The sequence below is a fragment of the Eubalaena glacialis genome, chromosome 11, assembly GCF_028564815.1.
Source record: "Eubalaena glacialis isolate mEubGla1 chromosome 11, mEubGla1.1.hap2.+ XY, whole genome shotgun sequence".
In the NCBI taxonomy this organism is placed as follows: domain Eukaryota; kingdom Metazoa; phylum Chordata; class Mammalia; order Artiodactyla; family Balaenidae; genus Eubalaena; species Eubalaena glacialis.
In genome coordinates, this window is record NC_083726.1 from 4,633,855 (window position 1) to 4,657,870 (window position 24,016).

A 24,016-nucleotide genomic window follows, 5' to 3' on the forward strand; every position below is an offset into this window, starting at 1 on the left:
TGTTTCAGCTCATCATTTTTGTGGTCTATTTAGTGCCATGTATTTGCATTTTTGTGCTTTTTGGTGGTGATTTTGCTGTTTAAAGTGGCCCCAAGCGTAAAGCTGAAGTGCTGTATAGTCCCAAGCAAGAGAAGGCTGTGATGAGCCTTATGGAGAATATACATGTTAGATAAGGTTCGTTCAGGCACGAGTTATAGTGCTGGTGTCCTGGAGTTCAATGTTAATGACCCAACTGTATATTAAATAAGGTGTCTTTAAACAGAAACACACGTAAAACAAGGTTATATATATTGATCGGTCGACGAAAATGTAACCAGGGACTTGCAGGAACTCAACCCTGTATTTCCCTAGGAGCAGTGGTTTGGTATTTGCTAAGTCAGTGTTTGTGGCTACTTTATAGAACATAACTACCATGGATTATGAGAACAGATTGTAAGGACCACAGCCCAGCAGGGAGCAGCCTGGGGGCATGGAGCTGTCCATGGTGCTGCCCCAGGGAGTGGCTCGGCATCTGGGGCTGCATCTCTCCCATAAGTCTGTCATCCACTGGATTCAAGGGTCCGGAAACTTGCTGCCCCTGCGGCCAGATGGCAGGGAGACAGGGACGGAGAGAGTCCTGGAGATTAGGGAGCTCTCTGCTGGACTGGCGGCTCCCAGGGTTTATGACCCAGGGGATTTCTTGCTGGACACGTCTTGGGAAAAGCTGGTACAGATTTCACAGCCCACACAAGGGTCCAATTACCCCTCATGTGTCTGTTCACACAGTTACTGCACCACGTGGTTTAGGGACACGGGCAGGTTTGGGATCCATGACCTCACCTGAGCGAGCCACACTGCCGACAGAGACACACAAAGCAGTAGTGCAGAGGGGTCCCCACGAATGTACATGTGGACAGAACTTTACAGCTTACAAAGGACTTTCGTATTGGCCTCTCCCCCCGCCCCCCCGTCCTCACCGTTGGTTCTGGGAGGGTGGCAGGTTAGACCCCTCTGACAGATGGAGTTCCTGGGATCCAGAGGGGTCCAGTGGCCACCTGGTTGGGGAGGAGGAGAGTTAGCACCTGAACTCAGATATGTTTGGCTGTAGATCCGCACACTGTACTGTGCTTCCACGAGTCTGAACTCTCTCCCTGACCTTGACCCTTCCTAGCTTTTGGACTTGGACTGTCTCCTATCCCACCCTCCTCTCCTCCCTCTGAAGATGGGGAGTCCCTTCTCTATCCCCCTCCTCTCACTTTAATGAGCCTTATGACATTCATCAAAAGTCGTACATTCATGGGAAAAAGTGGTATCATCTTACTATTAAAAATATTAAAAGTAAAAAAAAAGAAAAAAGAAAACATATTTCCTGTGAGGTTCAGCAGCTCCTGCCTTTCGGGTGTGTGATGTATGTAGTTGTGGTCAGTGTGTGTACAGCTTGAGCTTCTGCTCTTTCACCAAACGTTGTATTACACGCATTTCCATGTACCTACTTGTCTTCATAGGCATCCTTTTAAAAGATTGATGGAGATTAGGTTTAGTACATACAGCATAATTTACCTAGATTAAGTGTCAATAATTACAGAATATTATTTTCTTTCTCTCCTTCCTTATTATTATGATTATTGTTGTTATATTATTTGCTCTCATTAATACAGAGGGAATGTCTTTGTGCATAAGGCATTTATTTACTTTACTACTATTTTTTCTTTTCCATAAGATAGATTCATAGAAGCAGGAAAATGCTCATTTGCTTTTCACAAAGGATATAGTGATTTTTGTTCTCTAGCCATATATGAGAGTTCCCAGTTCAATGTACTCTTGCCAGCTTTGGCTGTCATAACTTTTTATCAACTTTATTGGAGTATAATTTATGTAAAATAAACTGTGTCCATGTAAAGTAAGTAATTGGATGAGTTTTGATGGTTGTGAAAGCACCACCAGCAACAGAAGGTTTTGGGGCAACCACCAGTCTGCTTTCTGTCACTATAGTTTTGCCTTTTCTGAAACGTCATGTGAATGTGGTCTTTCAGTGTGTAGCTTTTTTTATGCCTGACTCCTTTCACTCAGCATGATGATTTTGAGATTTATCCTTAGTGCGGTGTGGATCAGCAGTTTGTTCTTATTGCCGCCAGTAACATTGAGTGGCTATGTCACGTTTCACGTGTACCTTCTCCTGGTTTCCAGTTTGGGTTTACTAGGAACAAAGTGTCTGTGAACACTTGTATACCAGTGTCTGTGCCAGACACATGCTTCGTTTCTCTTGGGCAAGTACCTGGGAATGGCTGAATCACTGGTAAATATGTGTTTAACTTTGTAGAATCTGCCAGTTTTCCTAAGTGGTATTTTTATTTTCTTTTTGCACTCTTCTTTTTTAAAAAATTATTTATTTATTTATTTATTGTTTTTGGCTGCGTTGTGTCTTCGTTGCTGCGTGCAGGCTTTCTCTAGTAGCAGCGAGCGGGGGCTACTCTTCCTCGTGTGTGGGCTTCTCATTGCGGTGGCTTCTCTTGTTGCAGAGCACGGGCTCTAGGCACGCGGGCTTCAATAGTTGTGGCACACGGGCTTCAGTAGTTGTGGCACGTGGACTCAGTAGTTGTGGCTCGCAGGCTGTAGAGCGCAGGCTCAGTAGTTGTGGCACACGGGCTTAGTTGCTCCGCGGCATGTGGGATCTTCCCGGACCAGGGCTTGAACCCATATCCCCTGCATTGGCAGGCAGATTCTTAACCACTGCACCACCCAGGGAAGTCCTAAGTGGTATTTTTAAAATACCAAATTTGCCTTCTTAAAAATGACAACTTGGGGAATTCCCTGGTGGTCCAGTTGTTAAGACTTCATGCTTTCACTGCCGAAGTCCCGGATTCGATCCCTGGTTGGGGAGCAAAGATCCTGCAGGCTGTGGTGCGTGGCCAAAAAAAAAAACAAATGACAACTTGTTCTTTCAATGTGAATTTTTAATTACTAGTGAGATTTATATTTTCCCACATTTTTGTTAAGTGGTTATGTTTCCTTTTTGGTAGTTAGCTGTTTTGGTGTTTTACCCATTTATCTATTGGGGTCTTATACATTTTCTTTCATAACTTGCTATGATGTGAATTGTTTATTTATTTTATTTTTTTGGTTTGTTTGTTTGTTTATTTATTTAGGCTGCGTTGGGTCTTCGTTGCTGCGCGGGCTTTTCTCTAGCTGCAGCGAGCGGGGGCTACTCTTTGTTGCGGTCCGCGGGCTTCTCATTGCAGTGGCTTCTCTTGTTGCGGAGCACGGGCTCTAGGCACACAGGCTTCAGTAGTTGTGGCACACGGGCTTCAGTAGTTGTGGCACCTGGGCTCAGTAGTTGTGGCACGTGGACTGTAGAGCACAGGCTCAGTAGTTGTGGCGCGTGGGCTTAGTTGCTCCGCGGCATGTGGGATCTTCCTGGACCAGGGCTCAAACCCGTGTCCCCTGCATTGGCAGGTGGATTCTTAACCACTGCGCCACCAGGGAAGCCCCGTGAATTCTTTATTACATGGACATTAGTTATTTATTGTCAATTTCCCTCCCCTGGTTTTCATGTTCCTTTTGATTTCAACCATGCGTCTCTTGGGCATAAGGGGAATTTTGAGTGTTCGGGGTCGGGGGCAGCTCTTGACCTTTGCGATTTCTCTTCTGGCTTTAAACTGGGTGTCCTGGGTGTGGCCGTGGTCTGCGTGTCTGTTCCGGCAGCGTCTCTGGGTGTGGTGTCCACGGCTGGTCCTGGCGATGGTTCTGGCAGGCCTCTCCCCACCTCATGGGTGAGAGAGGCAGGTGCGTGGGGTTTCCCTGAGAGAGTAGAGTTTCTTCCTCCTGAGTTTGTCATTGGTACTGAAGTAGTTACGCTAATGATAACATCTGTGTGGTGTCCACAGCTGACAGCGAACGTCTAGCCCCCCTGTTCCTTTCGGAGCGTGTTGGCGCTGGGTCTCCCAACCCACACCTGCCGGGCGCGCAGGGGCTGCAGGTGCTCAGGAAGGTGGGGTTGGGGTGAGCCCTGTCCGGACGCCCAGGGGTCTTCTTAGCACACGTGACAGGCCCACCTGCCTGTGGAGCCATTGCTTTGAGCCCTGGGCGAACTAAGTGAGGGGGCTTCAGCCCTTGTGTCGTGTGGTGTTTGGGGCGTCTTCGGAAGATCTTTCTAAGTCAGGGCCCTTGTGACTGAGATAAAGTGGCAAGTCCACGCCCTGTGTCCTGTGTGGGGCACCCAGGCCTCAGGTGGACAGCGGCTGGGCCACGTCCCTGCTGTGGTCACCTGGGCAAGTCACCGCCCTCACTGAACCTGCTTCCTGTTCACTTGGGACCACCCATTTATTCACACAGCATTTATTGAGTGCCTGCTGTGTGCCTGGCTCTGCTCTGGGCACTGAAATCTGATGGTCATCCACTCAAGTCCCTCCTCCTGAGATGCTTTCATGCAGTGGGGGACAGACAGCAAACAGATATGAAACACCAGTGGTGATGATGGCAGTAAAACAAGGTGATGTGACAGGGAAGCCCCTTGGGCCACATTTAATGTGGTGTCCAGAGAGGCTCTCTGAAGAGGTGAGAGTCGTCTAAGCTGCAGCTGGAATGACAGGAAGGAGACGCCTGTGCAAAGGCACCGGGGCAGAGAATCGGAGGGGGAGGGGCCAGCAGCAGCGCGGGGAGGGGCTGTCATGGAGAGCTTTCTCTGAACTTTGGCTTTTATTCCGAATTCCCTGGGAAGGTTCTAAGGGGGGTGGGGAACGATCTTTAAATAAAGATCCTGTGGCTGTGGTGTGGAGGGCAGACTGTCGGGTGGGAGTGGAAGGGGCAACCAGTGCATTCTAGGGGTGATGGCACCAGCCCGGGTGGGGGGCTGGCAGTGAGGGGGACTTTCTGATGGCCGTGTGGGCTGGAAGCGTACGGGGGGGTGGGCTGGTCCCCTCTGAGAGGTTGTTTGGGAGTGGCCCGTCGAGGGGGGGGCAGCCGGCCCAGGGTGACCTTCGGGCTGGGCCCCAGCAGCCCCTGTGTGAGCTGAGCCTTCGTGTTAGGAGGAAGTACAGGCAGGCAGTCTGCTTCAGACTCTTGGGACCTGCAGACTCCCTCACTAACCGGGCCGGATGAGCAGTAAAGAAAGTGATTTTTCAGCATTTAAAGCAGGGACATGGGACCCCTTGTGTGGCCCCCGCTGGGCCAGTCCTGGCGGCACGTGAAATCCTAGAGAATACAGTGGCATGTATTTTGTGCCACCTCCAGCACTCCACTCCTGCATGCAAACCCTGCATCTTCCCCCAACCCCAGAAACCCTCCCTCATCGCGCTCCCGGGGTTGCCAGCTGCCTGCTAAGCGCTTTGCATTCATTATCTGGGTCCAGCATTTTCCAAGAATCTCAACGCGGGCGTCTGACAGGTCTGAGGACTTGGCGGTTTCTAACTCTGTGATCTTGGGCTCCTTTTTAACCTCTTGAGAGTCAGCTTCTTCTGTGAAACGGGGCGGTAGTCATAACAGTATGCAGGCAGAGTTTAGTGAGATGATCTGCATAGCTCTACCTGGTGCTCACTCAACATGGCAAATGTGTAACAAATCGTAGCCATCTGGGTGCCCGAGGTACCATCAGGCTCCTTCTGCTTGCAGAATAAAAAGCGAGTGCTGCCCAAGGCGGGCAGCGCTTGACCCTGAGTGATGCTGATGGTGAACTTGTACGTCGCTGTGGCAGGTGGTGGGGATTGGAGACCTGACTCACTGCTTGTCACGACCAGAGCTGCTTCTGTATCCCCCGCGGGACCAGGAAGCAGTCGGCGTGGGCAGTCTTTGAGCATTTCGCCTGATAGGCCTTCTGCTGGGCTTTGGGCTCAGAGGGAGCTGAGAGTAAACAAAGTCACGGGAGAGTTCCTGTTGTGTTCGGAATAACACGGCCCCTTTGCTTAATTTTGTAGGGATCTGTAGGGGCGTAAATTGGGCGTTGCCTGTCGTAAAGGTGTGGCAGGAATGTCAGGGCGGTGATGCAGAATGATGCGGACAGCGACATTCCACCTGGTGCCTGCCAGCTTGGGGATGCCGCTGTCAGTCCTGCGGCCTCTCCCAGCCTTTGCCCCCAAGGCTGACGTGTGGCCTTTGTCTTAATCAGGCTCGCTGACCTGGACGCCTGAGTGATGAGGCCCCTTCTGTTTCCCTTGCATGGGAGCCAGGCAGGGCGTGGGAGTGGGCGGGCTGCAGACCGCCCGTGGCAGCCCGGCAGAGGGCAGAGGGCAGGAGCTGGTGTGGAGCCTGGGTCTCTGGTCATGGTGACGTAAGCAAAGGCTGGGGTTTTCTGCCTGCGGCTCAGTCTTCCAGAGCCTGATGGCTGACTCGCCAGAGGAGGGGCCATGGGCTGCAAGTCAGGGGGCCTGGCCAGTCCCTGCACCGCCTGTGAGGAAAAGGGAGAGCCCCGCATCAGCGGCCCCCAGGTTCCTGCCTCCAAGGTTGGGTTAGGTCAGGTCCTTCCAGCACCCAAGTGCGAGGGCTCAGTCACGGTGGTAAAGTAGTTTCTGGAGAAGAGAAAGAAACCAGGAACAATTTAATATCTTGGGTTTCTAAGAAATAGCTCCGCAGCATATCTTGGAATTTTGTCGGATCTGTCTAGACACCTGCCTTTGTGGGTCCCGCTCTGTGCCAGGCGCGGGCTCTCCACGCCTATGGTCTCAGTCTGTGTTCACCCCCAGAAACCTGGGGGTCAGAGAGGCTGCGATGCTTGCCTGCTGTCACATGGCAAGTGCAGAGCTGGAGTGGAAACTCAGTCCTTCCTACCAGAGCCTGTGGGCTTTTTCTCCTTGTGTGGGAAAGAGTACCATAAAGATTTATCATAAAGAAATCCTGTTTGTAATAAAAAGAAGAGTCAGTCTGGCATGCCGAAAGGCTCCGCGGCGCCGGGGTGAGGGTAGGGGTGGACGTCCTCCCTGCTTCCTGCCTGCAGCTGAGAGTGGTTGGCAAAGGGGCAGCTGTTCCTTTAAGTCGGATTCTCCGTGGGAGCTGCCGAAGCCTGGGGTGGGGATGGGGGGAGGGAGGTGCCTGCCTGACAGATCTCCCCTCCTAAGCCCTTCCGGCTCCCAGCCAGACAGCCTGTCCATGACGTTCCCTCTGATTCCGTCTTTCCTTCCCCACCGAAGCTGCTGATTCATCCACAGGCTGGAGTCCACTGTGCCGTGGGGGGGGGCGGGGGGGGTCTCGGGCCACCGCTGGGTGGAGGAAGTGGGCCTCCTGGGAGGTGGCCTTGAGCCTCTTTGGGTGCCCTATGGTGGGGTGTGAGGGAAAAGGGGGCTCTGAACATCACAGAGCCCTGGCCGCTTTCTGACCAGAAACACAGGTCGGGGGCGGGGTGGGGGACAGGGCCCAGGCTCGGCCAAGGTCACGGGGCTGGGGCCAGGTTGACCCATCATTCCTCACTCCTCTCTGGCCTCCCTGTGCAGGGTGCTTCAAGGATGACCGCATCGTCTTCTGGACTTGGATGTTCTCTACCTACTTCATGGAGAAGTGGGCCCCGCGGCAGGACGACATGCTCTTCTACGTGCGCCGGAAGCTGGCATACGTGGGCAGCGAGGGCGCCGTCGACGGGCGGAAGGTGAGTGGCCCCTCGGGGCCCGGCCAAGCCTCCCTGGAGGTCTGCTCTTGGTGTGAGAGAGGGGCCTCCCTGCCGTCCTTGTGCGAGTCAAGAGGGGAACATGGTGTTCATTTAGCACCTGCCAGGCGCCAGGAACTGTGCGGGGAGGGCCACACCCGCGTCCGGTGGCGGGATGCGCTGGGCTTGTGTCGATAGACATCATTATTAATCTTCACCACGACCCTGGAAAGCAGCGATTATTATCACTGTAGTACCTTGGAGGAAACATGGACAGAGGCTGGGTGATTTGGCCAGCATCTCATAATTAGTAAATAAATGGGGGAGCAAAGATTTTGATGCCAGCGGGCTGGGGCCCTCCCTGGCTGCGGGCAGTTGAGCCGGCTTGGTGATGACGCTGGTGCCTACCAGCCCCTGAGCCCTCACCACACACCCGACACGGTGCTGAGCTCCCTGCCTCCCGGTCTCGTTGTATCTTCCCAGCGACTCAGCAGGGCAGGGGTTATTATCCCCTTTTTACAGAAGAGGAAGCCAAGGGCTCACAGGTGAAGTGAGTCGCCTCAGGTGTTTCATCTGCTAAGTTTGTGCAGAGCAGTTGATGGAACAGACTTTGAATGTTTTTCAGAAGCTTTATTTAGTATTTTGTAAAATGTTTAAGCAACCTGTATGCCAAACATGGAAACACATTGCTTCCCTTTAAATACACAGAAACGGGAGGGCCGTGGAGGCAGGTCTTTGCAGCCTGCCCACCGCAGGGCCTGCAACCCCGGGCCGGGGCTCGTTACCTGGGGCTTGTGCCTTCCCTGCCGTGTGCCTGCTCTTTGAGCCTGACGTGTGATGGGTTTTCTGCAGATGGACAGGCCTGGTGCCCGCTGCAAAGGAGGCATGGTGGCTTGCATGCCGGCGGCCATATGGCTGGTCTGGCTGGGCTGCGTGTCATGCAGGAAGGCCCAGGGGTGAGCCAGGGTCCTCTGGTGTCCATCTGGTGTCTGCAGCAGCTGGCTGTGTGGCCGTGTTGTCACTGGGGCCAGTGGGCACTGGGAGCCTGAAGTGCATCACGTGGAGCCAACACAGTGTGGCAACTGTAGTGACCAGAAGGAAGGGGCGTGGTCAGCAGAGGCCACCTGGGTGAGGTGAGTCTGGAAGGGAAGGAAAAGGTGCTCCGCAGCAGAGGGGCCGATGGCCAAGCTGTGGGTCTGAGCACGTAGCAGCCCCGTGCATGCAGGTGGTTGCCAGTGGTCTGTGTGGCTGGGTGTAGAAAGGTGGAACCCGGCACGTCAGGTGGGCGGGGCAGATCACGTGGGCACTGAGGGTCATGCCCAGGAATTTGGGTTTTATCCCCAGAGCCCTGGGAAACCACTGAGCCTGATAAACCGAGGAAGGGGACGTGGTCAGAGTTCCATTTAGCAGGCTCTCGGGCATAGGTGGAGGAAGGGCTGGAGGGGGTCAGAGTAGAAGTGAGGAGCTGCCAGTGGTGGGCCAAGCTGGGGGGAGGAGGGGTCAGCTCCGAGGAAGGTCCAGGAAGTGGGCTTAACTAGCAGGGCTTCAGGTGATTGAATGTGGGGCGGAGGGAAGACTCGGCCTGGCAGCCAGGTCTCTGGCTTGGGCCCGGGGTGAATCTGGAGGGGACACAGGAGGAGGGCAGGTGTTGGACGGTTTGAGTCGCAGGTGCCTGTAGGACATCCAGATGGCAGCGTCTTCCAGGCAGTGGGTTTCCTGTCTGAAACTGAGCAGAGAGGTCAGGGAGGAGCTACAGATTTGGGACCATGGGCACCAAGATGGCATGGGAAGAGGAGGGAGCCTTGGGGGAGTAACAGAGAGGCCTAGGACAGAGCCCTGAGCCAGCCTGGCATGGGAGGGACCAGCTGGAGACCTTGAGTGACTGGCTGGAGAGGTGGAGGGCTCCAGAAGTGGGCGGGCGTGGGGATGCAGGACGAGAAGGGGGATGGGCCATTGGATCTGGTGACCAGAGGCTGTGGGACAGGCCTCGCCTGCACGGCCTTGGTGCTGGGTGGGACCCGAGCCACACTCACTGTGGGCAGGGGGAGCCCTGGGAGGGATGAAGGGGTGGCATTTGGGGGCAGGTATTGGTGGAGAGATCCTGAGCTGAGCACCTTCGGGAGCCTGGCCCAAGGTCCCCGGTCACCACACCCGCCCTTCCAGGCCAGCATTGTCTCCCCCGACTGGCCTTGTAACCTAGTCAAGTCAGCTCCTCTCTAGGGCTCAGCCTCTCCTGGAAAAGGGGGCCGGGTTAAGGCCGTCCCATCGCACACACCTGGGGGGCCAGAGGTGTGGGTGATATGACCACACGAGTCCCCTGGCAGAGGGTGGTGAGAGGCTTGGGAGCCTCGGAGCCGGCGACTCCCGTGATGGGCACGCTCTCCTCTGTCCTCGGCGCGGCCCCGGGGGTGCAGGCACTGCTGCCTCCACGGTTCGCCAGCGAGGAGACTGGAGCCAGGGAGCATCCGCCTGAGGGCAAACAGCCGAGAGGCAGCAGGGCTGTGGCCTCCGACTTCTGTCCCCCACCTCTCCGGCCTGTTGGCATCTGCTGGGGTTCAGATTGCAGATGACGGTTTTTTTTGTGCAAAATCTTGGTGTTTTCTCAAAGGCAGGGAGACCAGAGGCTCCAATAAGGACTGGGCACATCTGAGACTCTCAGCCGTGCCTTGGATTTCGGTGCCTGGAGAGGCCCCGGCTCTAGTCAGGGAGGGTTTTCTTAGCCCGACTTGGCCTTGAATTCTCCAGGCGGGCAGGCGGAACAGGGAGAGGTCAGGTCTGCGTGTTCCCAGAGCGGCCGGGCAGGGAGGCGAAAGGAATGGGCAGACGATGGCTCTTTCTCGCGGGGAAAGAACCCTGGACTCAGGACGGAGGAGTTTGGAGCAGGAGGCCCGGGGCCACGTGTGACCTCTCCTGAAGGTTGGGGGGTGTTGAGGTCAGAGGGGAGCCTGAGTCCATGGGAGCGTGTGGCAGTCTAGCTGTTCATGTGCTGGAATGTTCCTTCGAACACCTGCCATGGGCTCTGTACAGGTGCCTCTCTCCCAGCACTGGGAGCACGGAATGACTCAGACTTGGCCTGGTCCTCGGGGAGCCCGCAGTCTGTGGGGACTGACAGACAGCATGGCCAGTGGCACGTGGAGCCATCGGTGCTGTGATGGTGGGAAGAGTGCGGGTGTCTGGGTGCCCACAAAGAGGAGGAGGTGACATCTGGCTGGAATGTTGTAGGACAGAGAGAGGGGACGGCGGTGGACTGAGGACATTCGTGTGGAGGGACCGGCACACGCAGAGCGGGAGGGGCGTGTCAGGCGCACACATGACGGCGCCCTGCCGGGGTGGGCCGTGTCACGTCTGCCGGTAGTGTTTGGAAGGCAGCCAGCGGGCAGCGATGTGGGAAGACCCCACAGGCCTGGGGGTGCGAGGTGGGCAGGGAGGGGGAGTGGGGAGACCACACAACCGTTCCCAGGCAGCTTCTCTGCCCCCACTGCTCCAAGGAACAGAAAGGCAAGCCCCTGGCAGGCGTGCTGCGGGCCCTACTGCAGCGCCTGCGCGCGGCGGGTTCTCTGCGGCAAGCCCGGGCTGCCTCCGGCCCCCTCCTCATCCTGCAGCCTAGCGGTACCCGGTCACCATAGCAACCCCAGGGCTGCCTGCGCTCGGCCAGTGGTGGAGGGTGGCTGGGTGGACGGGCCGCCTGTAGGCGAGGTGAGGAGCAGCAGCGTGGGCGGCACAGGATGCTGGGACCGCCCCCTACCCCGATCCGCTGCAGGGCCTGAGGGTCGACCTTGGAGGCTGAGTTCTTGGTGAACTCTGGGTCGCATCGCTAGAGAGCCCAGGAGTAAGGTTGGAGCCCACATCTGCGTTAACACCTGGCGGGTGCAGTGGTGAGGGAGAAGATGCCCCTGTGGGGCTGGGACTCACTTCTGCCCTGGGCCTCGCAGCTGGCTGAGGCCGAGCCCGAGGTGGAGGTGGAGGTGTACCGGCGGGACTCCAAGAAGCTGCCGGGCCTCGGAGACCCTGACATCGACTGGGAGGAGAGCGTCTGCCTGAACCTCATCCTGCAGAAGGTACAGGGGTGCCGCGGGGCGGGGCTGCGGGAGGGGGGCTGTCAGAAGGCGCCGAGGGACAGCAGACCCCTCCACAGCCCCGTCCTGCGCTCTCTTCCAGCTGGACTACATGGTGACGTGCGCTGTGTGCACACGAGCTGATGGGGGCGACATCCACATCCATAAGAAGAAATCCCAGGTGAGCCCTCTGGCCGCCCCGTGTTTATTTTGGGAGGCAAGTGCTCCTCCTCCCTTCCCTGCCCCGAGGTGAGCGTCTGGCTCCAGAAATCCATTCAGCCCCTGGGGGCCTATGTCCTGCTCAGGAGCACTGAACCAGTCATCCCAGACGGCTTCCTCCCGAGTGGCAACCTTGAGCGTGGCCTGGCCCTGGGCAGTGTGACCGCGGTAACCCGTGCCTTGGGCAGCACACCCCACCCCACTGAGTGGCTCCGGGTCTGGGTGCAGGGCCGGGGCCCCACTCAGTCCTTCGCATCTCTTTTCTTTCAGCAAGTGTTCGCATCCCCCAGTAAACATCCCATGGACAGCAAAGGGGAAGAATCCAAGATCAGCTACCCCAACATCTTCTTCATGATCGACAGCTTCGAGGAGGTGGGCTCTGTCTCCCTCTAGTTCCCCCTCATCAGGGAATGCGAGGGAATAGAGACGCTTTTCCCTCAGGCCTCACACGCCTTCAGAAAGGCGGTGGGCGCTGGGCTGGGCTCCCGCTCTTCCTGCTGTTTGACTCGGGGCAAGTGAGTTCACCTGGCTCAGAGCCTCGGTTTTCTCATCTGTAAAATGGGCATCAGGGTTGAAAGATCAAAGAGCTCATGAATAATGGGAGAATGCGTCGTAAACGCCTACGGAGAGTGCTTCCCAGGCAGGAGGAATCGTTGTTCTGGCCCTTAAACTCTAAATCAGGGCCTCCACACCTTGGGATCCTAGGATGTCCAAGATGCCTGGGGCTCTAGAAGTCATGTGGACCAAGCTTCTATTTTAAGGTTGGGAAAACTGGGGCCCAAGGCAGGTGACTTGACTGGGAAGTGTGGGCTGCCAGGGACCCAGCTGCGTCCCACCTGCGACCCTGCCAGCCCCTGTCCAGCCACCCTCCCCTGTCGAGGCCCTGGCAGCGGTGCTGGTACCCACCGGACGGGGTCGGGGCCCTGGGAGGACTCAGGAAGAAGGGGGCCTGTGTTTCAGGGCTCTTCTCAATTGGATTGGTGTGTTGAGGCATCTCAGGCTCACACGGCTCGTCCGTGGCAGAGCTGAGATTTGAACCTGAGTCTGTATGACCTCAGAGCTCGGCCTGTACCCCGGCCCCCAGGAGCTGTGACTCGAGCAGGGGCGGGGTGTGGAGTCCCCCGCAGGCCACCCCGGTGGTCGGGCGGTCCGTCTGTCGGGCTCCTGAGCTGGTGCCTGCACGCAAGCCGTGAAGCTCGGGGCGAGTGGGCCGAGCGCCCACAGCCAGGGTGGAGGAGATCCTAGAAAGAGGGCCAGACGGTCCCCGTGAACCGTTTAACTCCCTGGCGTGAGGAAGAGTAATGGAGGCAGTGTCCTTCCGGTGGCCATGGCGGGTGCGTCCTCTTCTGGTCCCAGAGTCACTGTTATCAACCCCACCCCCTTGTAGCTGCCCCCGCCCCGCGGTAGCCTGTCTGCCTTCCTGTGCTGGTCTCGGTGGAGCCGTGGGGGGCCTTGAGCAAATACCCTGATGTCTGTGGCTCAGCGTTCCCACCTGCAAAGTGGGAGTTCCCGAGCAGTCCGCCCTGGGCCAGTGAGAGGGTGCTGGGCCGGGAGCCGGGCTGCGGCTGGGTGGTGGCAGCTGGCAGGTGATGAACCCGTCTCCGCCTCGCGCCCCACCCCAGGTGTTCAGCGACATGACCGTGGGCGAAGGAGAGATGGTCTGTGTGGAGCTGGTGGCCAGTGACAAAACCAACACGTTCCAAGGGGTCATCTTTCAGGGCTCCATCCGCTACGAGGCGCTCAAGAAGGTGTACGACAACCGCGTGAGTGCAGGGCGGGCGCAGGGCCCAGGGGCGGGCACCCCCCAGGCCCCCTTCTGCCCTCGCCCGGCTCGGAGCTGCACCTGCCCCTCCTCGGAGCGCCCGCAGCCCCCCGGAGCCCCCTTAGGCGGTTGTGTTGTGCTCTCTACAGCACGCCTCGGCCCACTCCGGCCCACTCCGGCCCCCGAGGGAAGACCCTCCTGGGATTGGCCCCTGCTTGACTGAACTGAGGGGAGAGGAGTCCAGGTGGACGGGCCGCTCGCCCACAGCTGAGCACGGTCCCGAGGACGTCCTCTCTCCGGAGCCTGGGAGGAAGGGACGGGGGAGGCGGTCTCAGGTCCCACTGGGCTGGGGCTCTCTTCCCGGCCTGTGCTGGCCCTGTGTGGGGCATGGTCATCGGGCTGAGAGGGGCATCAGCCAGGGATCCCTAGCGCCCCGGCACCGCCCTGCCTTGTGGGCGAGCCCGGGTCAGCCGGGGCTCGGTCCCCCTGGAGGTGGGCTGGCAGTCTTCAGGGGCTGCTCGTGCCCCCAGGGAGCGGGCATCCCTACCTGCCTGACTCAGGCCCTCTCCCACCCGTCCGCAGGTGAGTGTGGCTGCCCGCATGGCACAGAAGATGTCCTTTGGCTTCTACAAGTACAGCAACATGGAGTTTGTGCGCATGAAGGGGCCACAGGGCAAGGGCCACGCTGAGATGGCGGTCAGCCGTGTGTCCACTGGTGACACGTCCCCCTGCGGGACCGAAGAGGACTCCAGCCCGGCTTCGCCCATGCACGAGCGGGTAAGGGCTGCGCAGCTTGGGGAGGGGCCTCCCGTCCCTCAGATCTGCTTCCCACCGTCTCCCTGATCCTTACAGCCCCCGGTGAGGTAGGTGTCATCATCCCCAGCCTTCTGGGGAGGAGGCCGAGGCTCAGAGAGGGCAGGTGACTTGCCCAGCGTCGCAAAGCAGGTTATTGCCTGGGCCCTGAGCTGCCGCTGCAGCGGGGCTCAGTCTCCAGGGTCCTGGCGCCTGCCTCAGTGGACCTGCTGGGCGAGTGTGGGCACGTGACCGGCCTTCCCGGAGGGTGAGACAGGGATGATGAAGAGCGAGCCTCCCCTCCTGCTCCAGCAGGATCAGCCGGGGCGCAGAGGCCCTGGGGCCGCCCAGCTCTTCTCTCTGCCCGGGCCACTTGTTTACAAGGTGTTGTGCACCTGAACTGCTGGGTGGCCGCCAGCAGCCCGTGGGTGGGCTTGAGCTTTCCTGTCTGCAGGCCTGGGGACCCAGGCTTGCCCGATTTACTTGCCCTGTCCCAGGTCACATGGCTCTCGTGTGACAGCACCGAGCCTTTGAGCCCTGCTCTTTCTAGGCCACTGTCCTTCCCCAGGGGTGGGAAGCTGAGGTCAGTGGCAGCTTTATTCGTAGAGCCTCCAGGGGGCCCCAGGGCTCAGGTAGGGGAAAGTCTCCAGCCCACTGGCTGCTTTGCCCCAGTTGGGTCTTCAGAGGGGGCTGCCCGGAGCTGGGCGTCTTGGATGAAGACAGGGCACTGGGGGCACCTCCAGGAGAGGGGCTGCTGGGGGGCTGGAATCCGGGTGCTGCTGCTTGCGTGACCTGGGACCGGTCTCTTCTCCTGAGCCTCAGTTTGCTCATCCAGAAACGGGGTGAAAACACTTGCCTCCTGAGGTGTTGGGGGCTCAGAGGAGCCGCTGAACATCAGATGGGGCCCTCAGGTCACAGCCGCTGTGGGGACGGCTGCTGATCTGCTCGGGAAAATGGCTCCTGAGCGTGTAAGTCGCGCGCGCATCACTGCTGGCGCGCCCGAGACGGGGGAGCGCATACTTGCGATACTTTTAATTCTGTAAAATTACGTTCACCTTGCACATCTCCAGGTAGTCAGATGGCGGTTTTCCTTCTTTGTATGTCTTTTTTTGCTTTGAAGTTTCTGCAATGAATGTGTTTTATAAGCAGAACAGAAGCAATAAATGCTCTTTTTTGTGATGATGGGTGAGAATTCCAGGCAGGGGCCTCTGTTGTCTTGGGAATAGAGGTGGTTTACAGTTGAGATAAGGAGGCTTATTCTTCTCCTTGGTCCTAAATTGCCCACTGAGGCCCTAACGAATGTGTATGTGAAACCCCTTGTGAAGACGTGGCCTGGGCTTGGGCTGGACAAACCTGGGTGCCAGTTCCAGCCACTTGTTTGCCGAGTGACCACAGATAGGTTACTAGACCTGCCCGGGCCTTGATTTTCCATCTGTCAAATGGGGGTGATGATCTTTCTCGCTCAGGGTGGCTGTGGGGGTGAAGGAGACGGTGCCTGGGGAAGTCCCTGGCCCATAGTAGCAGGGAGGCCTGGGGTCAAGGGGAGGGGCTTGCCAGGGTCACGCAGCTGTCAGTGGCAGGCCCTGACCTCCCAGGACTGCACGGGCCCCCTCCACCTCTGTGCTCACTGTCGCTTGTCCCCTCCCTTTTCCAGAGGGGTTGTTTGTAACCAGCGCATGACAAATGCAGACTCTGTGTGTATTGTGGTTTCTGGTGTTTGTTTTTTATCTTTTAAAAACCTTCCCTGGATTGTGGGAGGACCTTCTGGAGCCCAGCGGCCGCCGGGACTCTGGTGGATGTCGGAGCCGTGACGAGGAGGCTGATGGGGCTCCCGAAGTCTCAGTCCCAGCTCGTCTTGTTCCTCAGATTCTTGTTTGCATGGGGAGGAGGGAGGAGATGGGCCACGTTCCCTCTGCCTGGAACGCCCTTCCCCCCCTTCTTCACCTAGCGAACTCCTACTCGTCCTTCAAGACCCAGCTCGAGCGGCATCTCCTCCAGGAAGCCTTTCCTGATTTCCCAGGCTGTTGATTCCTTTTGCCTCTGTGCTCCCCTGTATCCTGTGCTTCCCTTTTTCTGTCTCAGCAACCAACATTCGGTCTGTGGTTGTCACTTTTGGGTCTCTTGCCCCCAGCAGACTGTGAGCTCCTTGAGGGCAGGGACCACTGTCACGTGCCTGTCTGTCCTTAGTGCTGCCCTGAGTGGGTGTGGAGAATGGTTGGCGACTGGCAGTGTGGCTGGAAGAGAGGAGAGGAGGAGATGGAAGCATGGACCGCTTGGCTACTGCACGTCTATGAAAGGATGCTGGGAGAGAGGGGGGATGGGACATAGTAGCCAAAAGAAGAAATCAGGGTGAAGAGCATGGCCGTAGGGGCAGAAGACCTGGGTTGCAACCCGGTGTGGCCACCATCCTGCTGGGTGACCTCGGGCACGTCAGGGTCGCTGTCCCGCCTTAGTTTCTTCTTTGTCAGATGGGCTGATGCCGGTTCCCGTCGTGGGTGGTGGGGAAGGTTCGGTGCCGCGGCAGCAGCCAGGCTTGCTTTGGGCTCTGATGACCCTCTGACCAGCGTTTGAGGCCCGCAGGAGGGCAGCCCGGTCCCTCCCGGGGCGGCGCTGGCGGCTAGTGCCCGCCAGGCCCCGGCAGGGCGGGTGTCCTCATCATCCGAGGCGGGAGACGGGTGGGCGCTGGGACCCGGGGTCGGTGGGCCGCTCTGGTGACTCGCCCCTTGTTCCCAGGTGACCTCCTTCAGCACTCCCCCAACGCCCGAGCGCAACCACCGGCCCGCCTTCTTCTCCCCGTCCCTCAGGAGGAAGGTGCCCCGGAGCCGCATGGCGGAGATGAAGAAGTCTCACTCGGCCAACGACAGCGAGGAGCTCTTCCGGGAGGATGACGGGGGAGGTGACCCTGCCCCTCCCCGGGCTCCTTCCTCCCCTCCTCCACAGTTAGAGAGCCGGCAGTTGCCGCGGGCCGGCCGTCCCGGGTGGGGATGGAGCCGTGGACAGACAGACAGACAGAGGCCCACCGAGAGGAGCCCCCAGCCCGGCGCTCTCAGCGCTCAGAGTGTGAGGCACAGCTGGCAGTCTGCACTAATTTCAGGGGTGCAGAGCCTTCCCGACGTCACTGGTCTGAGCGTTTGGCCGAGTGGGTGGGGGAAACGCCCTGGTCCGCGTGCACGTGCTGTCACCTCCCTCCCTGGCTTTTCCTTTTTTTTTTTTATAAATTTATTTATTTATTTATTTATTTATTTATTTATTTATTTATGTATGTATGTATGTATGTATGTATGTATGTATGTATGTATGTATGTATGTATGTATGTATGGCTGTGTTGGGTCTTCGTTGCTGCGCACGAGCGTTCTTTAGTTGCGGTGAGCGGGGGCTACTCTTCGTTGTGGTGCGCGGGCTTCTCATTGCGGTGGATTCTCTTGTTGCGGAGCACGGGCTCTAGGCGCGCGGGCTTCAGTAGTTGTGGCATGTGGGCTCAGTAGTTGTGGCTCGCGGGCTCTAGAGCTCAGGCTCAGTAGTTGTGGCGCACGGGCTTAGTTGCTCCGCGGCATGTGGGATTGTTCCTGGACCAGGGCTCGAACCCGTGTCCCCTGCATTGGCAGGTGGAGTCTCAACAACTGTGCCATCAGGGAAGCCCTTCCCTGGCTTTTCTTCTCTGGTCGCTCTGGAACCCGGGGGCGGGGGGGCGGACCCTCAGGGTCTCTCCTTGCTCCGTGCGGTCCCCTCAGGGCTCACCTGCCCTCCTCCCCGAGCCCGCAGGCCTGTCTGGCGGCCCGCTGGGCGTCTCGGCCCGGATGTCGCAGAGGCCCTGGTTCTCACCCACTCAGTCTGCAGTGGCCCCCGGCCGGCCTGCGCCTTCCCGCTGCTCTCTCTGCGCACGTGGGCCCCGCCGTCAGCCAGCCGTGCAGCGGGGCGGCGGGTCCGTGTTCATCAGAAGAGCAGCGGGGAGCCATCTGGAGGAGCTGGGCTGTGGCGTTGAACGGTCCTGACCGGCAGGACACAGAGGCAGAGGGCCTGCTGGACGAGACCCTGGCCAGGGCCAGGAGACGCCAGCACCGGCCTCGACCTGCTCTTGAATGAGCTTGGGCGAGTGCCTTCCTCGCCTCGGCTCACTTCCAGACCAGCAGGAAAGCACTCGTAGCCCCCAGCCTGCCTTCCTGGGCGACCCGTAGATTGGCTGACGGTGACAGGTCATCCCAGCCTCACCCCCATGGCCTCCCAGTGACAGACAGTACCAGAGGGGAGCAGCGAAGTGACACAGTGTGGCGATGAGCCAGACCCCACACAGGAGACTCTCCAGGACAGAGAAGGGGGTGTCAGGGAGAGCTCGGAGGGGTGGGCCCTGAGGGGTAGGATCGGGCTGGATAGGCAGGCAGGGGCGCTGGGCGTCGCAGGCCGGGGCGATGGGGCGCCCAGCAGAGGGTCGAGCTGGGCCAGGGCGGAGCCACCTGGAATGGGAGGTGTTCTCCCCGCTGCCTGGGCCTGACCGGCCTTCTCCCCTCCAGCCGACCTGCACAACGCCACCAACCTGCGGTCTCGGTCCCTGTCCGGCACGGGGCGCTCCCTGGTCGGGTCCTGGCTGAAGCTGAACAGAACAGACGGGAATTTCCTTCTTTATGCACATTTAACCTACGTCACTTTGCCGCTGCACCGGATTTTAACAGGTAATTTTGACTTTGCGTGGGACCTGTGGGAAAACCATGGCCCCTGAAGGTGTCCCCTTGGGCCGTGCTCTGGCGCCCACCCCGTTAGTCGAGGGGGAGGCGGTGCTCTCGCTGGCGGGCCGCAGGGCGGTGCTGGGCAGTGGCTCCAGAGTCCCCGCGTGAGCCCCGTTCCCCGTGGCCTCGCCAGGCGGTGCAGCTGCTCCAAGCCCATCCGTTCCCCGTCTGCACGGAGGGTGGTCACAGCACCGCAGTTCCCCGAGGGTTGGAAGAGAAAACGCCCACGAACGACGTGGCGCACTTCCTTCATAAATGGAGCGCTGGGGGTGTGACCGCCCGCGTCTTCCCCGCCGCCCTAGACATCCTGGAAGTACGGCAGAAGCCCATCCTGATGACCTAGCCGTGTGCGGAGCCCACGCGGAGCCTCCAGCCCTGCCCAGGCCTGGGGGCGCTGCCAAGTGCCTACCTGTCCACCGCCACTGGGGTCTTCCGGGACCACCCAGCGCCGCAGCCGGAGCCAGGCGGGACCACTCGACTCCCGGGGCCGGGGCCAGCTCCACCAACACCAGCCCAAACTGAAGTGCCTCGTTCTCCTCCCCGCTGGCTCTGCTCCTGCCCCTGCCCCTGCGCCCACCCACCCGGCACCCTCCGCCCATCTCTGGAGAACCCTCTGCACCCAGAGAGGACCAGAGATGCCAAGAGGCGTAAGAGAGAGCAGAGGAGCAGCCAGCATCCAGAAGAGTCCAGCCCTACGGACTCGATGTACGCATCCCGACAGACAGCAAGCAGAGACCACTGGCTGGGGGCACGCGGTGTGTCAGACTGTCAGCACTTAAGGAACAGCGGTTTCAGGTTTTGTGACGCTGTACCGATGACCTTCAGCGTCCAAGTTAGTCCCGATCATCTGCCCTCCCTCGTTTACTCCTGGTTGTAGATGGGTTTCCGTGGGGAGCGGGGAACACGGCTGTCTGAAGGTTTTGCCCTGGGCTGGGAATACCTCGCCCTGTGCCCGGCCCCAGACAGGCCCGCACCTGCCAGAATGGCCTTTGCTTCCAGCCAAAGAGCATCATTACCAACACACACCCCTCCAGCGTGGGGACAGCCACCCCGTCCGCGCCTCAGCTGGCGTGACCTGCACAGTTTGGATTCTGAGGGCAGGAGGGAGGGCTTGGTAGCCAGACAGGAGAAGGGTGGGGTCCCTGCCAGAGGGCGAGGAGGGGTCTGCGTTCTCCCAGGAAGGTTCCAGGTAGAACCTCTGTCCCCTGGGGCCGGGGGAGGGGAGAGGGTGTTTCATCTTCCGTGGTTTCCTAGAGCTCATTTCCTTTGACTGGGCGTGCTGGTCCCATTTCTCAGACCAGTCACTGAGGCAAAGGGGAACTGGCTTCCACGTGGCTTGTCAGGCCTCGTTCCAGCTTGAAGGGTTTCCACCTATGGTGACACATTGTGCTCGTCTCAAAACCGCGAGGCTCCTCAAGAACAGAAGCGTTTCCCCTGCCCACGGGAGTAAGCCGTCAGCTGGGTCTCTGCTGCTCTGTTTTGCTTGCGTCCTCAGGAGTGTTTGTTTGAAGGGTTCCTGGTGTACTAAGGTTAGAGATCCTCTGGGGGAGAAGAGGGAGAGGAGGAGGGGCTTGTTTTCCCGTCCGTTTCCATTCTGCGCGTTCTGAGGGTTTGCGCTGGGCTCCAGGAACCGGGGACTACTTTCGGGCTTCTCCAGATTTTGTATGCTGTTATTAAAAGCGAGCTACTGCATTTCATTCTGCCTCAGTTTGCCCACCTGTAGATGGGGCTGATACCACCTACCTCACCGCAGTCTCCAGGGTTCCGGTGCACGACCGGGTCAGGGCGAGATGGCCAGCTCTCCTGCATAGCTCACCTCAGGTCAGGTGGCAGACCATCGGGACACTTACCCTACCCCACCCCCCGGTCACCCAGGCCAGGGAGGCGAGTGGTGGGGTTTGGGCGAACGTCCTTGCGTTCTCTGACAGCGCCTGGCTCGTGCTTGGCTGCATCTCAGCTCCCCGCACAACTTCACGTTCCAAAACTGTGTCTTAGGGCAGCACAGAGTCAGGTCACGCCCCAAAGTGTTGGAGCAGAGCCTCAGGGAGCCGTGAGCCTGGCCCGGTGTCCCCAGATGCCGGGTGAGGGTTCTCTGGGGAGCCCAACGCTGCCGCCACATCTGTGTCCGAGGCGGCGGAATTATAGCTTTTCCTTCAGGCTCCTTTTCTTCCTGGTCTTCTGGGGTCTGAAGACTCTGGCTCAGTTCTTGGGAGAAATGCAGTCCTAACGTATCTGCCGTGGAAGGATGAGGTAGTTCAGCACACGCACAGTGCAGCCACCCTCCCTGTTCTAATTGGGGAGGAGCCCGAGAAGGGTCCTCCCACACTGGAGCCAGAAATCGGCTCCTCCTCAAACGTAAGTCTGCCTCGAAGGGTAACTGAGGGCCAGTTGCAAGGAACGCGTGAACGTGCTTTGCAGAGCTTAAACATGCGGGCCACGGTGGTATTAGAGATCACGCCTCACTGGTAAAGCGCGTGAACGTAGGCAGCACCTAGCACGTGCAGGCACCGTGCTAAACGTTTAGGTGCTGTCATCACCCCCTTCTTACAGATGAGGGAGCAGCCACACACAGAGAGGCTGGGACAACAGGAGCCCAACCCAGGCGTCTGGCCCCCAGTCGACACTGAGCCTCGACACCGTGCTGCCCCAGGACTGATGCACGAACGTTCCGTGCAATCGACCTTTCTCAGTCTTAAATCCTCCAGAGGCTACTTCTGACACTGAATTTAAAACATGCTTAGAGGCACTTGGTAACTAGGCAGTAAGCTGTTACTCTGTGTTTTGCTTTTCTCAAAGTCACAAATGACATCAGTAGCAGAGTGACAAGTGACGGGGCCAGAACCGGGGCCCCGACATCCCGGGGCATCCTGGTGTTGACACATCTTACTTCCTGTAGGGCCATCTTTCGCTTTCTGGGAACATGCCTGTCTCTTGTATAACGAGGGGACAGCCAAAGCGCGTGAACATCTCTTAAACGGGAATTGGAATTAAAGTGCAGTTTTCCTTTGAAGAAACCTGTAACCTCTGAGCTTTTTAGGACATTAATAAGAAAGTTATCTTCATTTTAGAGTCAGACCCGTGTCTTCTCTGTTTCCATCTCCTTCAGCACCTGAAGGTTCAGGCAGTGTTTAGTCTCCATTCCGATGTCTGATGGAAGGAACTTTCAGTTGTCTGTGAAAACAGCTGAGGCTTGTTATTTCAAAAGAAGGATATTATTTTTAAGTAACAGAGAAGTAGTCAAAGAGAAGAAGAGGCAAAATATTCTAAAGCCAGTCAACTTGGAGATAGCGTGGGTTTTCTGGCGAGTCAGAGCCTTGCTAACGTTTGGGCTTTTCAAGGACTGTGAACAAATCATCGGAAATCAATTAGGTTTCTGTCAATGATAGTAACGACAGACAGGCATGTTCCTGATGTGATTTTTTTTTTTTCAAAGAATCTAGCTAGAATCGAACCAGGATCTATTTTTGCTGTTTTAATCACAGATAAACTAGTCAGTAGAGATTTTTGAAGAATGATGTGAAAACTTTTTTTATTTCTTAAAAGACATTCATCAGAGGCAGTCTCTATGCAGTTGGTACATTCTAACGACTGACTTCTGAAAAACATTCGACATTATCATAATGCGGGGGTTTTAAATTGCTGGCCAAAATTCTTCAAAGATTTACCTATAAAACTGTCAACTTTCTAATGCGCCTTGGTGATAGGTTTCACTCTGATGTTTCTGTTCAGTTTTCCAACGTAGCCGGAATTTAGTTACAAAAACCAAGTGTCTTTTGCCAGTACATTGATTATTCCTGTTCAGGCTTTCTCTCTTCTGTGTATGAGACAGCAGAATTACTTCCCTTCCAAAAGATAACCGCCCTAATAGGACACAGACTCCGACAGGGATGTGATGCTGGCCGACATCGGGCCCTGGAGCTGGAGTGGAAGTAGCCTCTGGAGGCGTCAGCAGCCCTTCTGGCAGCACTGCTCTCCGGCCAGGCGGCCAGAGTCCCACCCCGTCCCTCCGGGAGTCGGGTGATGGGTGCACCGGGGCTTCTTTCCTTTGTTCCTGTTCACTGACGGACGCGATCCTCAGCGGAAAAGGACTCCTGCAGCCCTTCGTCTGAGCCCCGGGAACAGACAGCCCTGGAGAACTCCTCGGGACACCGCACAGAAGCCAAATCACTTGAACACCGAGTGGCCTGGGGCTGGGTTCAGAGTCCACAGCGGGTAGAGCCTCAGAAGCAGAGGCAGCCGGCCGCGTGGAGGCGTTGCACGCGGCGTTGGTGTTTACAGTTTTCTACTCTTCCCAGGGCAGGCGGGCATCTTCGCGGCTGCGGTTCCAGCCCTGAGCTCAGTAGATGAAAACCAACAGCGACGCTCCAACTCTGCTGAGCGGCTGCCAGTGTCCAGTCTTTCGTCCCCCACTTGCTAGAAGGTTGGGCGATTTAGGTGTAAATAGCAATCTTTTATGGTCTCCAAACGAGTTGTGTGTGTGAGAATATGTAAACCTGCGAAGAAAACCTGTTGAGATTTTTCACTACTTTGAGGCTTAACTAAAATTTCTACAAAATATATTTTAGCAGAAACACCAGGACGGCATACACTGACTATATTAGGATCTAACTGGCAGTGCTGTTTCCATAAGCGCTGTCAACAGCTTCTGGATTACCCATCTTCCACGTACAACAGAAATAATTTCTAAGCAGTTGTTGTTGGTGGTTGGCTGCTAGCTGTGCTTTATGATTTTGCATTTCTTTTGAAAGTTGATTTGCATGTTGGGTATTATTTATTTCTTCTCTGATGAATCTGTACCTATTTTTTTCTCCAGTGGGTGTTTCAGATTACAGGTATTACAGCAGTGTGCTAATTTACTGATTGAACCTTAATTTCCCCCCAGAGGTGTCTTAAACTTCTTTTGGAGCTTTCATACAAGTT

At 57.4% G+C, this 24,016-nt stretch overlaps 1 protein-coding gene across 1 annotated transcript in view; it reads left to right on the top strand.

Moving 5' to 3' along the window:
* The window catches only part of KIAA0930 (KIAA0930 ortholog), a 40,483-nt gene extending 19,690 nt beyond the window's left edge, over positions 1-20,793 (top strand). Inside the window, exons 2-10 of the mRNA XM_061205291.1 lie at positions 7,398-7,549; positions 11,479-11,604; positions 11,705-11,782; positions 12,091-12,192; positions 13,443-13,583; positions 14,165-14,359; positions 17,108-17,270; positions 18,884-19,042; positions 19,399-20,793. Of these exons, the coding sequence (XP_061061274.1) occupies positions 7,398-7,549; positions 11,479-11,604; positions 11,705-11,782; positions 12,091-12,192; positions 13,443-13,583; positions 14,165-14,359; positions 17,108-17,270; positions 18,884-19,042; positions 19,399-19,439 (1,157 nt within the window). The 3' untranslated portion in view covers positions 19,440-20,793. The remainder of the gene's footprint in view (positions 1-7,397; positions 7,550-11,478; positions 11,605-11,704; positions 11,783-12,090; positions 12,193-13,442; positions 13,584-14,164; positions 14,360-17,107; positions 17,271-18,883; positions 19,043-19,398) is intronic.
* Positions 20,794-24,016: the final 3,223 nt, after the last annotated feature.